The following is a 16,603-nucleotide window of genomic DNA, read 5'->3' as shown; positions in this document are numbered from 1 at the left end:
AAGTGTCTCGATCTCATTTCTCTCGAGATTATAGAGTCCACTCGCTTCCAAAAGGGTCGAGATGGGGCTATTTAGGCTGACTTGAATCAGTCCACCCTATATCATATGGAGTGAACCCTTCTTTTTTGTTTTTCGTGAATTTCCTTCGACGTTCATTGCATTCATTTCTATACTTCCTTCTGTCTGTGACAGCTGCCGTTCATTCGTGTCTGGGACTCGATATCCAGACGTCCATTCTTTCTGTCGCCAGTCCATCCTGTCAAATCGTCCGATTTGCTTTGAAACTGCCGTTCCAGTCCTTTCGATTCGATAGTTTTGTCTGCAATAGGCAATTGCGATCCTTGATCAGCTCTTTTATCTTTCCTTCGGCAGGACCTTAAGAAATTCGATTCGACACCTCACCATGAAGTACCAGCATCTTGCGTCCATTGGCACCGCTCTCATTGGCGCCGCTGCCGTCTCGGCCAGCCCATTGGCCATCCGTGGTGAAGCCCAATGCCCTAAGGGTTACACTATGACCGTCGTCACGTCCTGGAGCACTGTGTACCCGACATCATCGGCCACCGTCCTCCCGGAGTCGTCTACTCTCCCATCTTCTGCTCCTGTGGTGGAGAGCAGCCAAGTTCCGGTTGGCGATGAAGCTGCTTCAGCTACCTCGTCTACTCCCGCGCTGACTACGGAGGTTGCTGCGGTTGAGACGACCCAGGCGGCCGTCGCTACCACTTCTGCACCTACGGACAAGGCCGTTATTGCGACCATCGCTCTTCCTGCTTCTTCTTCTTCTGAGGCCACTCAGGCGAGCTCTTCCAGTTCTTCTACAACTTCTACCGCCCAGGCTGCGGCTACCTCTTCTTCATCAAGCTCTTCCAGCTCTTCCAGCTCCTCCGGTTCTTCCTCTTCCGGCGAGGCCACCTATTACACTGGCAATGTTGCCGGGGGAACTTGCTCCTTCTCTGGCTACACCCTCCCCAGCGGAATTTTTGGTACCGCTCTGTCTGTCGATCAGTGGGATGATGCGGCCGAGTGCGGTGCTTGCGTTGCGATCACCGGACCTAGCGGCAACACCATTAAGGCTATGGTAAGTTATAACCAACAGAAACGATAATGCGGAGCCCCAAGCGTCTTCTTTAGCAATACTAACAAACATTCTCACAGATTGTCGACCAGTGCCCCTCATGCGCGTCCGGCCACTTCGACCTCTTCGAGAACGCCTTCTCCGAGCTGTCCGAGTTGTCTACCGGTGTCATCGACATCAGCTGGGAGTACACCTCCTGCGGCATCGACGAGCCCCTGAAGCTCAAAAACAAGGACGGCACTTCCGAGTATTGGTTCTCCATGCAGGTTGTCAACGCCAGCGAGGCTGTCACCAAGCTGGAGGTCAGCACTGATGGTGGCAGCACCTGGCAGAGCACCACCCGCACCTACTACAACTACTTCGAGAAGGAATCCGGCTTTGGCACCGATACAGTCGATGTTCGTGTCACCGGCGAGTCTGGCAGCACTGTCATTGTTAAGAATGTCGGTTGCTCGTCCGAGTCGGAGGTGACTGCCAGCTCCAACTTTTAAATACGCTCCGAGGTACATATGTGATTAAGCGTTGGAGTAAAAGGCGGGAATCGGGGGAAATTCTTAGTATCTTAACAACAAATCTTATAGATTACTGTGAACAATAGTGACTAAATTTCTTTTATATACCCTGATAACATGCAGTCAAGATCGAAGGTCTGTTTGTAAGCCATCGAGAGGAGGGAAAGAAGTTGATTCTACTCCGATGACTGAAATATCAGGTGGAACTTGAGTGGCATTGCAAATGGACAATACTCATGGACTTCCCACCGTACAGACCTAATACGCACCTCATCTCGCATTCCGAGGGACGTGGCACCGAATGGCCCCAGAGATACGAATGAGGAATGGGTTGTATAGCGAGAAGGATCTAGACGAAGGCTTTGGGAATTGGGGGTAAGGCAAGATTCGGAAATAGAACGAGGCCTGAACATTATAGGTGACAAGAGGATAACAGGTGGTTCGTGGTGTTAACACTTGAACAAGAAACAAGGGCAAATTCACAAGATTCTTACCCGAATGCACACGCCTGAGGTTTTGTGGAGCTGGTAGACTTGGAAGCAGTTGGGTTCGCTGTGCCCGAAATGTGATGAATGATATGCTAAACTTCAAGGTCCATTGCCGATGCACCTTCTGGGTAGACTCATGCATCCAAGAAATCGAACCATCTACAATTCGGTATACTACTCGTCCGCCAGATACTACCCATGCTCTACAACCAAAGACAACGCACAGACCAGGAAAAATATTGAAACTTGCATTATACCGACAGCACCATGGCTTGACAAACCCATCCGAACCTTAGATTTCGCCGGCCCATCCATTAACGATGAAGAAAGAAAAGGGATAAAGGAATACCAATGTGAAGTAGCATATAGAGCCACGAGAAAATAAGAGGGGGGTGGTCAGGAAAAGTTCAAAAATAAGATACGCCACACCAAGCAAAAAAAGGCCAGAAAGGGGACGGGTCAGAGACGGTGGGAGAACACAAAGTGAGACGAACAGTCAAACAGAGTCAAAGCCGAATCCGTGGAACAAAAGGTAGGGGACTACAAACATAAGTAGATCCGCGGGAGAGGAAGGAGAGAGGGCAGAAATCAGCATGGCAAAATAAGTCTGGTAATCAAACAAACCAGACATAAAAACAGAAGGGAGAGGGTATGTTCAAATTTCCACCACCGGGAAACGCAACGAGACAGTCGTAGCACATGCAGAGAATGAATTGACTGGAGACAGCTCTCTTTACTCCAAGTCAAAAGTCTCAAGCTCTTTCGAATCCTCGTAGTCATCAAAGTCGAGACCAGCATCGCGGCATCTCTGGAGCCACTTGAGTGCGATTCCATTGCGCCGGCTGACCTCCTGCTTGAGCTTCTGGTTGGAGGCGCTGATCTCGTTGATGGCATGGGTGGCTGTGAGGCTGTGCTGCTCGAACCGCTCATCAATATTCTTCTTCTCTTCTTGCAACTGGCAGATGTACTCGATGGCACGTTGAAGTATAGCGCCCTTGTTCTTATCGCAGTTCGGTACGAGGCGCGCGATTTGGTTAATACCCTCGTTGATGGCTTCGCGACGACGGCGTTCAACTAGACGACATTAGTGGGATTGAATAACAAGGAGAGCCCCGTGATCAGTTAACATACCCTCTTTGTGGTTGTTCTTGCGAATCTGGTGCCATTCCGGAGAGCCGACGGTGGGCTTCTGATTCATACTCTGGGCCTCACGGGCCGCATAGACCGCAGCGGCTGTAGAGTTGTGATTGTGGGCACCCGGGATAGGGCCTTGGCCCATGTCATCCCCGAAACTCAAGCCTTGAGTGAGGTTGTTTGCGTCGAAGGCTGCCTCTGGGGGCGGTGGGTACTTCTGATGTTGAGGGACGTGATGGGCGGCCAGCGCGGCTTTCGCGTCCGCTGTGAGCGAGTTGTTGTCGGACAGGCCATTCTGGGGGCCCACATGCTGGAGAATCTGTTGGTCGATGTTCAGCTCCGATCCGGGGTTGCCCAGGCCGTGGTCGTAACCCATGGAGTGACCGAAGTTGGGTTGGTTATCGCCCATGCTGCCGTTGCTGCCGTGTGACGAACGATTTAGACGCTGTGCATCATGGCCCAGATCATCCGAGCCCTCCCGCTTGCGCTTGCCAGCACCGTCCGGGCTGTTCATGGTGGGGTCGGACATCATGGAAGGAGAAGTGATCCTGTAAGCCGGAAGGGTTAGTCATCGAAGGAGGGGAGCAAGCAATTGGAAAAGGCAGATAAGTTGGCAAGAAAGCGAGGGCTTTCGAAAGGGAAGTTAGTGTATAAGGTGCAAAATTAGTGCATGAATGACAGGTCGGACCCTTCCTCGGTAAGATCGATAGTCTCCCTCGGGGTAAACATAGCAGACGCGTGAAGCCGACGCGCCCCGGCTGGCAAACCCTCTTGCCCCCTCGTGGGCGGCAAAGCCTTCGGGCTGAGGTCATTACAGCCAGGGATCTCTAGGACTCCACAGCGACGCGAACGAGAGATTTACTTCAACCTCTTGGCTCAGTCGGAGAGACAGCACTGTGAACACACCAGAGGCGCGTCATGGCTGCGGGCGACCGACCGCACGCACGCAGGGGGGAGGGGAGGGGGGCTTGGAGGGACTGCGCGCGACAAGAGGGACGACCACGACCACCAAGCGCAGACGGGCGCATGGCATCACGACAGTTCAAAAGCAGTCAAGGTCGCGCTCCCGGGGAAGAGGCAGACGGGGGGGACGATGGAGTCGTTACCTTGGATGATCAATCTATCACCTGACAGGAAGTCACCTGCCACGGACAATAACAAGACCAGAAGTCACGTTGTTTCGCGATGTCGGAACTTCGAAAATGAACCCCAAAACGACGGGGAAAAGAAGATGCGGAGAAAGATCGTAGAGGGTCAAATCGATATGACAATCCAGTCCCACCTGATGATTTTACATGAAAAAGGGATGTTCTTTAGGGAGTAGAGCGGCCGAGTCGAGAGGGTTTGCTCACGTGGAGAGGTCGACGAGGGTGTACGGACGACGAGGGCAACCAGGAGCGCAGGATATCACCTGATCCCAACCCCCATGCTTATCTCAGCAGCGGGTCGTCCCGAGGGTGCAGGCTTCCAGGGTTGATGCACAGGAGCTACACCAGGAGAAACGCAGAAAGAAGGAGAAGATGGGGGAACATGATAAGATGAGGACCATCGACGTGATATTCCCCGGCTTTCCTCCTTGCACTACCGCCTCTGGGAGGGTCTTTCTAGTGTGTCCTATGCTCGTCAGGTGCTGGAATCCCGTGCCCCTCAGCACACACTCCGCAACTCTGTCACCTGATTGGCCCACCGCCCATGGATCACGTGCAGAAACCGCCCAAGGCGCGCACGGGCCACCGATCGCCTTCAGCAACTCCAACCTCCAACGTCCTCCACCGCGTCAAGCAGCCCCGTTATCAGAGGGAACAGGATCTGAAGCCCCATCACATGTCGGGTCTTTCTTCCAAATCCTCCCTCACCACCAGTTGAACTAGATATCACGTCGCACCCGGGTTTGCCCAGGACTGAGCCAGTCATGCGACCCGAACTCCCCACCCCTCCTCCCCGAGATTTAAGGTGAACTGCAGAAGTCGATCGGCGGAGATCCGTCCGGCTGATTTGGCTCAGAGCAGACGTTGCAGTGGCCCTTGGAATCTTTCCGTAATATTATTATCTACAATCGTCATACTACCTTCGGGATGCTGCCGGGCCTTGATACTTGATCTAGATCATACTCGACAGCGTCCCAATATGCATCCAGCCTACCAGGGTGGCCGGTGTATCTTTTCCAGTCTCGTCCTCTCAGATCTATCGCCGTAACGTGCATATTGTACATTTTCTATATCTGCATCTCATAGATCCCCAAATTCCAGACAAAATCGAGAACTCCATAGATCGCAGGATCGAAAGTATAAAATTCAGGCCATGCAAATCCAAAAGCAGGCAACCAGCCATCCTTCCCCCCTTCTCCCCTTTCCCCTCTCCTCTGTGACAAAGTCCAGACCCGCCCAGTCTCCAAACATGACGCGTTCGAGGATGTCTCACTCCTCCTGCCTCTACTCGTCGGACCCATCCGATTCAGCCGACCCATTAGAGCCCCGCGCCTTCAACCCAAACACCATTTTTGGCCCTGCCGTGGTATCCGCGAAACAAATCCCCTCCTGGCAGGCTCCCAGCAGATCCCAGCAGAGGATCTTCACATCGAACGGCTTCTCCCCGTCCGTCCCGGCCACCTGTCCACCCCGTGACCCTTCAGTCCGCGGCCGCTGCGTCACCGCAACCACTGCGCTCGTTCCCGCATACCGTGCCGGTGGCTTGGTATCATCTGCCGCCGGCTCCTCGCCCGCGCGATTGGCAAACACCAGGATCACCCTCCGCGGCGCGGGCTCACCCGCAGTCCCATACCCGTCGACGTCGCCCGTATGTCCCATTGTCGTCTCCAGCAGCGGCATGAACCGGTTCAGCCAATAGCTGAAGGTGTCCATGTCCGGGGCGTTGCCTAGTGCGGCGAGCTGTTCGCCGCCGAGCGCGGTCAGCCACGCCATCGACAGAACGACTAGCTGCGAACGCGAGTCCAGCACGCGGTGCGCGAACTCATAGGCCGTGTACGGCGCCTCAAACTTGTACGGGTTAATGTCCATACAGATGCCGAATGAGGTGGGGATGTGCCGTGGGGCCGCACTGTCAGTCGCGCGGGGGAGGGTGAGCTCGTGGAATCCATGCTCCACCTTGCCTTCAGCGGCCCAGGTCTCATCGGTGAAGTACAGAAAGCTCTTGCGGTAATTGTGGACGACAGCGCCGGTCTCATCGACCACAATCAGGGAGTTATAGTATGTGGCTGGGCTGGTGCCTGTGCCGGCTTCAATCTCAGGATAACCGACGCACACGGTGCAGCGCAGGCGCTGCGCGGTTTCGCGGGCCCAAATAGCGCTGCGGCCAGTACCGGCTGGCTCAAGGTATGGTTTGATGGCTGCCAGTGAGGGGAAGTTGTAGCCTGCGACGGAGAGTCAGCGGTGTTGCTTTCTAGAAGCGTAGAGCAAAGACGTGGACATCATGTCGGGGTGATATGCGCCGGGAGGTCAGGGTGTAGGTCCCACGGATGTTTAACATACCCGTTAAGGCCATTTCTGGGAGAACCAAGACATCAGGTCGCAGGAGATCAACTCCCACATCGCCCCCAAGTTCCTGGCCATCTAACGAGATTGATTTCCCTTTTTTAGAATTTCATTTGCCTTTTGGATGTTGCCATCGACATCACCCAGTTTCGGGGCAAACTGCAATGTAGCGACGCGCATCCTCAGATCACGAGAGGCTGAGAAGTTTCGGCGACAACTGAAAGTTTGTGTTGAGGCCAAACCGTGTCGCCTGTAATTCGGGGCGAGGGAGGAACACCACTGTGATGCTCGAGGCTTTGTCCAGTCCCGTCGAAGTGTCTTGAGCCTGGGCCCGACACCGCGAGAAGTAACGAGGGACAGAATGGCGTCGAAAGGACCCTCAATCTACTACTGGGCTCATAAATAGACTGTTGTGTTTTTTTCTTTCCAGCGACGGCCTCTCTTGGGGAAGAGAGGAAGAACAGAGTGTGAGTATGTAGTTCAGGGCGCATAGCGGAAAGAGTGTGGTGAATATGAGATTGGTGCCTGAGGTGTGAGGCGTACCCGATGTGCATCAACATGTTGACACCAGGACAATCATCCTATTGGTGAGGATTGTAGCAACCTATACGATTGGCCAAAGGAATAAACATTCGGAGACTGCCTCTATCGAGGCCTGTAAAGAGCCTATATTTTCAAATTTCCCCCGGCATATCGACTTATCTAGACAAAGGGAGAGAGGGGAAAAAAAGAGTAAGACAACAAAATGATAAATCGGGTATGTACTAAAATCCTTCCAAACACCATGCAAATGTGCAAAGGGCAGAGAAAAAGGGACAAGACATGCGTCCACGGTCACAATAAGAAATAACAAAATCTTCTTAAAACACCCCAGAAAGCATGCAAAGCCCCAGGTACCTTCCCCGATCTCATGCCACAGCTATCACAAACAAGATCACTATAACCCGGGAACCTAACCGCTCCTTGTAAAGGGTCACTTAATATTTTCCCCGTCTGATGCTTTATCTTTCTTGGTCTTGAAATTTAGCGGCTTGTAGGCCAGCCCGTGGCCACCGGTCATTCGAATTCGCTGCTCAGTCCGCGACATGGTTCTTCCTAGGCCCAAGGGCGTATCGGGTGCATACGCCACCTGGTAGTTATGGCGAGTGAATGGCGGCGGCGAGGCGCTCTGCGCATAAGGCGTGGATGCGGAGATGCTGCTAGCAGGGCTATAAGAGTACCGGGAGGGCTCTTCATAGTGATGATAACTGTCGAAGATCTTGGGCCCAGTACGAAGCTGCTCAGCCGCGATACGGGCTGCATTAAGAAGTATCTCATCCTCGTCGACTTGCCGGTTGTTTTTCTTGACATATTCGACGTCGGGCTCGACGGCAGACTTATTATCCAGGATGGCCTGGACGCGTTCAAGAACAGGCAGAGTAGGGAGAGCCTTGATGGATGACTCGGCGAGAGAAAATTTCTTGCTGGGCGGAGAGGACTCTGTAGACCCGGAGACCTTGGCTGCTTTAGAGCCAGGCTCTTCTCGCGTAGACTCGGCCAAAGGTTGTTCTTCAAATGAACGCTTTCGGCTTTGCCTTTCCTTCCTCTGTGTCTCCTTTTCCCTTGCACGTTGAATAATCCGTTGCCACACAGCTCGTTCCTCATTCTGTGTGTTGGGAGGTTGCCATCCGAGGTCGGGGCTGGCAGATGATTGAGAGGACCCTCGCGAGTCTAAAGGTGCCAATTGTGAAACCGATAAATCAGGCTCATCCTCCGACCTTGAATCTTTCTGCACGGACTGACTAGCAGCTTGTTTGGCATCTATACTGGCTCTAATCGAGTCAACACTCTCCAATGAAATAGAAGAGTCATTTATTGTCGCGGGTGTCCCAAATAGAGCCGGTCGGATCTCCTGTGGTTCCAATGTCTTTTGCGCAAAAATCGAACCAGAAGATGATTCTGCGCTCTGGGATGTGAACATTGGCTGCTTGGGCTGGAATCCCGTCAAACCAGAGAGCCCAGGAGTGCTGAACAAGTTCGAAGGCGGAGCAGGACTTTGATTGGCGGAAGTGGTTGAAGGCTTTGCGGACGTTATAGAGGGTGGCTGATCAGCCTCAGGCTTTGACGACGGAAACTGGGAAGTCGAAATGGATGCAGAAAGGTTCACCGAGGGAGAAACAGTGCTGTCTTTTCCTTCTGTATGAGGAGACACTGGCTTCGTAGCTGAGAACACTGAGGCCGGCTGTTGGGGTACCATTGTATTCGTCAATGCGGGTGAATCGTTTTGTTCTGGCAGGAGAGGTTTTGGCGGAGTAAAAGAAGATATTGATGCAGCAAACGGGTTAGGTGAATTTGCCGATGAACGGATAGTCTCGCTTGGCTCAGTCGGTTTCGGGAATGAGAAAGGGGAGGGTGATGAGGATGGCTTAGAAGCGAAAATATTTGCAGCGCTCGGAGAAGGGAAGGCGCCAGTGGTAGCAAAAGGACTCGGGGCTGCTGCAGACACCGGTACTTCATCTGTTGCACTCTTATTCTGACCATTTTCAGCTGGCTTGAACGTAGGAGCAGTGGATAGAGATGATGAAGGTTTAGACGCGAAGGGATTGAAAGGAGGGGCAGAAGTAGAAGAAGGGTCCATAGAGGTAAACTGAAAAGGGGGCGCTGCAGCTGGCTCCGGCACCTTGTTTGCCATATTGTTGCTTCCAAACATGGAAGCAAAAGGGTTTGAAGGCTGGGCTGGAGGCTGTGAGAGAGTTGAAGGCTGATCATTGGCAGAGAGAATATTCGACTTGGCCAGTTCTGCCGGCTCTGCAAACGAAGGCGCCGTAGGGTTGAAAGAGAACGTGGGCGTACCCGAAGTAGCCGAATCCGAGTCCAGGTTTAGCGAGGGACTGGTGATCACCACAGTAGGAGCCGGGGCTTCGTTGTATTTATCCGTCACAAAAAGCTCATCTTGCTCATCTTGCTCATCCAGCGAGGTCGCAAATTCTGTAGGGGCTTCTTGCATCTCTTGCATACGTTCTGGCAGACTAGACGTGTCGATCATACCCATTGCAGCAGATTCCGCGATGGTCATTCCTAGAACGATGGCAACCAAGCTTCGCCCGGAACGTTTGACTTCAACATAGGTTTCAGAGAAGGCGTGTTCGGTGGACGATTGAAATGCTAGTTAGAAAAGTTAGACACGTTTTAACAGCAAACATCGGACCAAAGGCAGTAGCTGTAGATACTGGCCAGATGAAGCCTTTCATAACTACGGTGAGATACTTACTGACAGAGTCAACTGGGCGGTTACCCCAGTCGAGATACATCTCACCATTGGCGTTTTCTGAAAAACTGAGATCCTGCTCTTCGCAAAACTTTATTGTCTGATCATCATCATCCATATACAAAACCTTGGTCAGCTGGTCGACTGTCCATTCCTCGTTTCTATGCTGTTGTGACGGCGGAGACCGACAGTGGGCTTTCCAAATTTCACGGATGGTGGTCTGCCGGACCTGATTGAAGTAGATCTCTGCCACGCAGGCCATGAGATACGAAACGGCACGTGAATTGACCAGCTGGAAGAAGCGACTGAAGAAGCCTTGGGCGATAGCGTTCGGGCGACGCGCATCGAGAGTACCCTGGTACTCCCATACGTTAGACGCTGCGGCGTAAAGATCTAGGGCAACCTGAATTTGAGGCGAGTGGAGCAAGGAGGCAGGCCATTTCTGCACTCGGGATTCCAGATCAGGTCGTTGGTCGTGAATAGAGAAGAGGATATAGTATGCACGGAACTCGGGTTCGTTGCGGAAGTGAACACGTCCGCGGTTATCGTCATAGTAATACATGAGCGACAACATAGTATTGTTGAGCTGTTCCCGCTCCTGGTGGCGATCGAACGGCTCCTCATTGGCGGGGCTGGAGAGAAGATGAAGAGACATAATGTGGAATCGGGCGATACGCTCCAAACACAGCACTGCAACTCGAATATCATCTTCTTGCGTGAGCTGCTGGACGGAGAAATCATTGCGAATAGACCGGGTGCGATCCCAAACGAATTTATGAATAATGCCTAGTGGCTCATTTCCACCGAGGATATACCGAATCAGGTAGTTAGTGGTCTGTAAGAGAGTTCTTGGAGTTCGAATGTCCGACGGCAGCTGCGCGTCGTACCCAGCCGCTGATCGGCGAAATCGCTTGAGCATCTTGGTTTCCATATTTTGCAGAGTCTTTGATGTTGGGTGCAGGTACTGAGGTCAAAGTTAGCGAGTCAATAAACAATGAGAGACATTGTACGCGAGGCCGAACCTTCTCGCTTTTATCCACCATCTTTTGCACGATCCGCTCTACCCGTTCGAATTCAGGGCACATGGCCGTGCAGGTGCCCACCGGGGTAATGGCATTGTGCAGAGATGTCGGCTGGTCCGGATCTGCCATTTGTCCATCTCTAATTGCTTGCTGTCGCTCTTTCGCACGGTCGAGTTTGAGCTACAGGGTGCGAGGTCAGTCCATCTGTTTGGCCTTGAAATCGAGCGCAATGCACGACATGAGAGGGTTGTTGCTGACCTTTTCGTAGCGATCAGTGTATGAAGATAAAATGAACCCATTCTCTACCTGGGGCACTGTCGCTGACTGGCGGGCCGGGTTCTTCCAAGTCTGCTGAGTCGTATTTGAAGCAAAGAAATTATTTTGGGCCACATTGCCGATTCCCGAGTGACCATGAGACATTTTGGCAGCCGATTGTTCAGCGAAAGGAGATGGTTTCTCTCCAGCACTATCCCTTATGCTGGCAAAGGGGGACACGTTCGTAATCGGTTGTTCACTGGCAAGGTTGAGAGAAGCAGGGACTTTCCCCGCAGCACCATTCTCCAAAGCGGCAAATGGAGATTTCTTTGGGGCTGGCTGCCCGCCGAAAGGGGAGGAGAAAGTGCTCTGCGATTGCGCGACGGACGACGTGGCGTTTTCTGATGTCGCGGAAGTCGTGGTTACCGAGTCAAACGCGCCCCGGGAAGCAGCGCCAGCGCCGCGAGCTCGATAACTCTGAGACCCTCGTCCCCGAGAAGCTTGATCCCCTCGTCCACCACGAAAAGTCTGCTTTTCACGCCCTCCACGAACAGAGGTATCCTCGTGTCCTCCACGGGAAGACTGTTGCCCGCGTGCTCCACGGCCACGGCCTCTACCACGGGTTGTCCCTTTCAATGACGCTCCTCGTGCAGCAGGCGATCCTTGACGAGTAGCGGATGCTCCTCCGCGGCTCAATGTGCTTGGCGAAGCAGTTTTTTGGCCACGGCCAATCAATGGATTAAACGGACTCGCCATCCTGCCCGCAGTCGGCGGCAGACAATGGGTTGTCTGCCCTCGGCGACCTCAATATCCCGACGAGCCAAAAAGGCAGAAAAAAAATCGGTTGTCTGTATTTTTGCGAACGGTTCCTTGCCGACCTGGATTGGAGGGCGTGCGGAAATGGGAGAACGTCAGTGACGGGGAAAAGAAACTAGAAGGGCTGGTTGGTCGAAGCCGATACGCCGAGGCGAGGACAAGGAGGTCAGTTCATGATGTTTGCTCGCGATAATCCTAGATCTTACAATACTGAAAGCAAGGCGATTCGAGTTCAGGCAACGGGGAGAGATGCAACAGACCGGAGTCGGAGGCGGGGGAGACCAGAATGGTCGCAATACCTTTTAGACGGGCGCAGAATCTATCTCTTTGTCTTACGCCCAAGAGGCATCTCGCAGCCTCTAATCCGTTTCTTTCAATCCCCCCGCTTGTCGTGATTGGCGTTCCGAGCAGAGCGCGACGATGAAAGCCGTGAAAGAAACGGGTGCAACTCGCGCACAGGGAGCGACGATCGGGAACACACCGCCTTGATTGTTCGTTAGCTGCAGGCTGCAGGCTGCATATTGGAACCGGGAGGTTGAATGGAACACGTACAAAGCCGCAAAGCTGGTTGGAGGGAGATTGGAGATGATGCGCTGCTGATTCTCGTGAGCTCGACCTGCCCGGAGGTCGGCACGGATCCACTATTAACCGCGCGGGTAATTCACGAGTGGCCGCGGCAGTAACCGCCATTTTCCACTGGCCGTGTTCGAATGGAGAGCATTCTACATAAGAGAACACTATCTCAAGTATGCGTCTATCCAATGGCCCTAACTGATGCTGCCATCGCCAAAAAAGGCAGAATTCCAGAGTTAGAAATAAAGAGAAATTGGTATTACTAGACAGCAGTGCGTCAATGTAAAATCACTTCAATAACTATCTACCAGGTAAAATCGGATATCAACAGAAATTATGGAAACGTACATGACAGGGAATTGTAAAACAAGAAACCATATACATAATCAACGAAAAAAAATCAAGAGTATTAGCGAAAGTCAAGAAAGGTAACGAATGGTCAGAAATGCGACCAAGATAAACCGGAATATAGGTCTGGAAAGAAGGATAAGAAAAAAAATAAAAATAAAAGTGCAAAGGAAGAAACCAAAAAAATATCAACCATCAACAGAAACAGAGAAATTTTTCCAAAAAATCAACCAAACCCCCGACCCTCCCATATCTGCGCGGTTCCTCTTCATAGTGACACCGACCTGTTTTTTATTCACACGAGAAAAAAAGGAAATGAAGAATAAACACAAGAAAACAAAAGTAATCAGCAGCAAACCAAAGGAATAGGCATATATCAAAAAGAACTCCCCGCACAAGCCCTTTTATCTCCAAGTGGGTGCTTTCATAGGGTATGGTAATCAGAGCCATTAGTCATAAGAAGTCGTTAAAACTTGAAGCCCATGCATGCACTTCTTGTCGGTCATTGCGAGAGACATCGCTTGATTCATGGCTTCAACCGGGACCAGCCCGTCCGTTGAAGCTTAGGCAGGGTGAGAGAGGGGCAGGCCATGTGGATGGCCCAGGGAGCCTGTACGGAAGGGCAATGCCCGCTGGCTCATATCCATAGGGGATTGAGCATGCGGATGGGTCATGTCATGCAGCTGGGCCGGCGACGCCATGGGCATCCCCGCGTGATATGGCATTGGTGGCAGCACACCCTGGGTAGTGGGAGGCGCACTATAGTCCACTGGGCTGAAGATGTTCTGGCGGAAGGTCGGAGCCCAAGCCTCATATTGGCCAGGGGCGGGGTGCCGCGACTGATCCGGCGTGGAGGTGGGATAAGGAGTCGTGGGCGGATAGTCAAATACGGAGACATCGTGCGGGCTGATCATCTCGGCAGTGACAGGAGCACTGAGCATCGGCTGCGAGAAGGTGTCTGTATAGTGGGGAGGGGTAGCGTAGTATGAACGGTCTGGTCGAGACGCTTCGAAGCTCAGAGGCTCCGGAATAGAGAAACTTCCGGGCAGAGAGCGAGTCGTCGCCACGGGCATCGTTTCAACGGGAGTTGTGAGAGTTGCAGATGCATGCTCGATGGACGAAGTGGGAGTCATCAGACCCTCTTCGATGTGTTCCGGGGCTTCTACAAAAGTCGCCGATGCCTCAGTGGACTCTTCGTCCTCGTCACCTTTGGGGCTGGGGCCTCGGTTCATGACATAGACAACCATGTTGCCATCTGGAGGATGTTAGTGTCAAGGGAGAGGGCTAGTTTCGGGAAAATATAAACATACCGACTTCACCACGCTCAAAGCGCTCCTCCATCTTGCGCACACGAAGGATCTCATAGATAATCTCGACATGGGAGGGGTGTTTCAAACTACGCTTAGTGTCGCCCGCAACTTCCTTCAGTTTATCGGCGGTGATGTTCTGGCTACCAAGCTTGCGAATAATGTGAAGCAGGAGCTCAATGCGGTCTATTCGAGGATTTGTTAGTACATCAAGACAGATGGCCATGAAGGAAAGAATAATCATACACTCTTTGCGCAGGTGGTCAGGCTCCTTGTGCATCACACCTGGTGGCCACCACTCAGGCTTGGTCTTCTCGGGATCACCAGTTGTACCCGGGGCAGAGCCTGGTGGAGGCTTGCCTCCATTGTAGGGGTGGCGAACCTGCTTGCGAGGCTCGATGAACTTGATGAATGCCTTGGCAACCATACGGCAGTTCAGTTGCTGGAAGTGCTTCAAAGCACCCTCATAGTAGGCCATCACCTTCTGGGACTCTCCGATGCGGAGAGGGACCATTTCATTGGTGCCGTTAGGAGTAAAGTCATCGCTGTCAGAGTCCGCACCGGCTAAGCGATCATCTGCAATAGAGCCAGGCACATTGCCTCGGCGACGTCGGACACGTCGGGGAGAAGAGGCCTCCAGAGTGCCTAAGAAGACGGTAACAAATTAGATGAAAGGTTTTGAACTACAAAATGTGAAGGTTGACATACGGCGGGCCATTGGCTGGTGGAATCCAATCCTTTCCCCCAAGATTTCCAGGAAGTTCTGGCGAACCTCTGGGGTGAAGACAGTCGAATTTTGCTGCTGAATCGAGTCCGACTCGTCGACTTTGAGCTTGCCCTCGTTATCGAGGTAGATCATAGCGTAATGAGTATAGGGCATACGGAAGGTCGAGCGAGTTGGGGTCATCATGGTCTGCGGAGCAGCGTTAGATCATACTCTTCTTGTGAATATATTCCTTGAGATACTGACGGGTGCAACGTCCCACCCAGGAGGGCCTTCATGGAGGGCAGACGCAGAACGCTTCATGGCACCTGTTGCAGGATTGGGTTTATTGTAAACCATGGTATGGGAGAGAAGAAAAAAGGACCGCGGATCCGTGACCGAAGTGGGGACACGGGATTGCGTGAAGTTATAGTAGTCTTTACCGTCAGAGACTAAATCAAATGATAAAGCTGATGGAGACACTTGGTCTAACGGATTAACCGTTGAGAGAAACCAAACGAAGCCTATCTGCGGGGTCGACGCTATCGAGAAGACGGGAAGAGTCGTTCTTATAGATTTGAAGTTGAATGTGTGACTAGGGCGAGAAATGCTCTAGATCTCCACCAATAGTCCGGTCTAGGATGGCAAAGTCAGCTCCCGATACTCTTTCTTGTTTTTTTTTCTTGTTTTGTTTCCCCCCCCCCCCCCCCCCCCCCTCTTCCCCTCTCTCTTTAGTGCTAAATTCCATGCAATCCGCGTCACGTCAAACCTCAAAACAATAGTGACAGCCGGTCGATGCCCAACGGTGGCCTCTACTTCCGAGTCCCCCGTCGGGTGGCTGTCTCATGGATAGCTGCCAAACCCGTGAACGGGTCGAGGTCAAGCTTATTGCAGACATGACTGGCTTTTGGGTTTTCATGCAGGGATGGAGAGGGTACGTATGCTATACTCACTGGATTTGGAGAAGGTAGACGGCTGACCAAGAATATACGGACAGGCGGACAGGTGGCGCAACGATGCTCTCTTTCCAATGACAGACGATAATGGAGAGGCTAGCTGCAGAAAGAGAGCAGTGATAGTTGCAAAGCTGCTGCGAACCGACGGGAAGCGAGTACTGCAGGAACCAGTGGATTGGGATTCTGCTGACGTTTGCGGGTAGTCCAAGTAAACCGGGATGGTGACACGGGACGGGGGATGGGTTGGTTGTGTATAGAATATCTGGGTACTCGGTGTGCTGGAGATGGAAGAATGGAATGGATTTAAAGAACCATGGAACCCGGCGTACAGGGACGTCGATGTAGTACTTCCCGGGTTGACGAGTGGGTCGAAGCGGGAGGAGTGTTTTTTGATTTGAAAATAGACAGAAGGTGAATAGAGAAAAGGAGAGATGAAGCCAGGATAGGTAGCAGGGGAGAATAGTTATAAAAGAATCTCCAGCGATCCTAGTTCGAGGACTTCGAGGAAAAGTCGGCCGCTTATGAGGGGGAGATGAGCGATGTGCAGGGCCTTTTCAAATGTCGCGCGGTCCAGAGCCACTTGGGGGAATCGAGAGAGCAAGACAAAAAGTACAGGCACCGAGAAAAATAAAAAAAAAAAAAAAAAAAAAATCCAAGAAATCCACAAAATCCAAAA

The 16,603-nt window shown here is 52.3% G+C and overlaps 5 protein-coding genes across 5 annotated transcripts; 1 reads left to right on the top strand and 4 right to left on the bottom strand.

Annotated features, from left to right (window-relative positions):
• Positions 1–403: 403 nt before the first annotated feature.
• On the top strand, positions 404–1,566 carry N7462_003803 (putative extracellular cellulase CelA/allergen Asp F7-like; the record flags this gene model as incomplete). Its single annotated transcript, XM_057075529.1, has 2 exons — positions 404–1,078; positions 1,156–1,566. 2 exons carry the CDS (start codon positions 404–406, stop codon positions 1,564–1,566), a joined length of 1,086 nt encoding a protein of 361 aa, XP_056935034.1.
• A 1,242-nt stretch (positions 1,567–2,808) lies between these two features.
• On the bottom strand, positions 2,809–3,738 carry N7462_003802 (basic helix-loop-helix domain-containing protein; the record flags this gene model as incomplete). The annotated part of the gene is made up of 2 exons (XM_057075528.1): positions 2,809–3,149; positions 3,207–3,738. 2 exons carry the CDS (start codon positions 3,736–3,738, stop codon positions 2,809–2,811), a joined length of 873 nt encoding a protein of 290 aa, XP_056935033.1.
• A 1,903-nt stretch (positions 3,739–5,641) lies between these two features.
• N7462_003801 (putative protein N-terminal asparagine amidohydrolase) lies at positions 5,642–6,710 on the bottom strand (the record flags this gene model as incomplete). The annotated part of the gene is made up of 2 exons (XM_057075527.1): positions 5,642–6,579; positions 6,698–6,710. 2 exons carry the CDS (start codon positions 6,708–6,710, stop codon positions 5,642–5,644), a joined length of 951 nt encoding a protein of 316 aa, XP_056935032.1.
• Positions 6,711–7,673: 963 nt separating this feature from the next.
• N7462_003800 (uncharacterized protein) lies at positions 7,674–11,980 on the bottom strand (the record flags this gene model as incomplete). The annotated part of the gene is made up of 4 exons (XM_057075526.1): positions 7,674–9,844; positions 9,951–10,911; positions 10,970–11,149; positions 11,228–11,980. The coding sequence occupies 4 exons, from the start codon at positions 11,978–11,980 to the stop codon at positions 7,674–7,676; spliced, it is 4,065 nt and encodes a 1,354-aa protein (XP_056935031.1).
• A 1,544-nt stretch (positions 11,981–13,524) lies between these two features.
• N7462_003799 (uncharacterized protein) lies at positions 13,525–15,331 on the bottom strand (the record flags this gene model as incomplete). Its single annotated transcript, XM_057075525.1, has 5 exons — positions 13,525–14,216; positions 14,272–14,454; positions 14,515–14,913; positions 14,977–15,181; positions 15,239–15,331. The coding sequence occupies 5 exons, from the start codon at positions 15,329–15,331 to the stop codon at positions 13,525–13,527; spliced, it is 1,572 nt and encodes a 523-aa protein (XP_056935030.1).
• Between the last annotated feature and the right edge of the window lie 1,272 nt (positions 15,332–16,603).

This window comes from Penicillium macrosclerotiorum (genome assembly GCF_028827735.1).
Source record: "Penicillium macrosclerotiorum strain IBT 26536 chromosome Unknown utg000003l_segment0_segment0, whole genome shotgun sequence".
Taxonomy (NCBI): domain Eukaryota; kingdom Fungi; phylum Ascomycota; class Eurotiomycetes; order Eurotiales; family Aspergillaceae; genus Penicillium; species Penicillium macrosclerotiorum.
The sequence above is the reverse complement of the archived record's forward strand: the minus strand, read 5'-3'. Positions and strand labels throughout refer to the sequence as shown.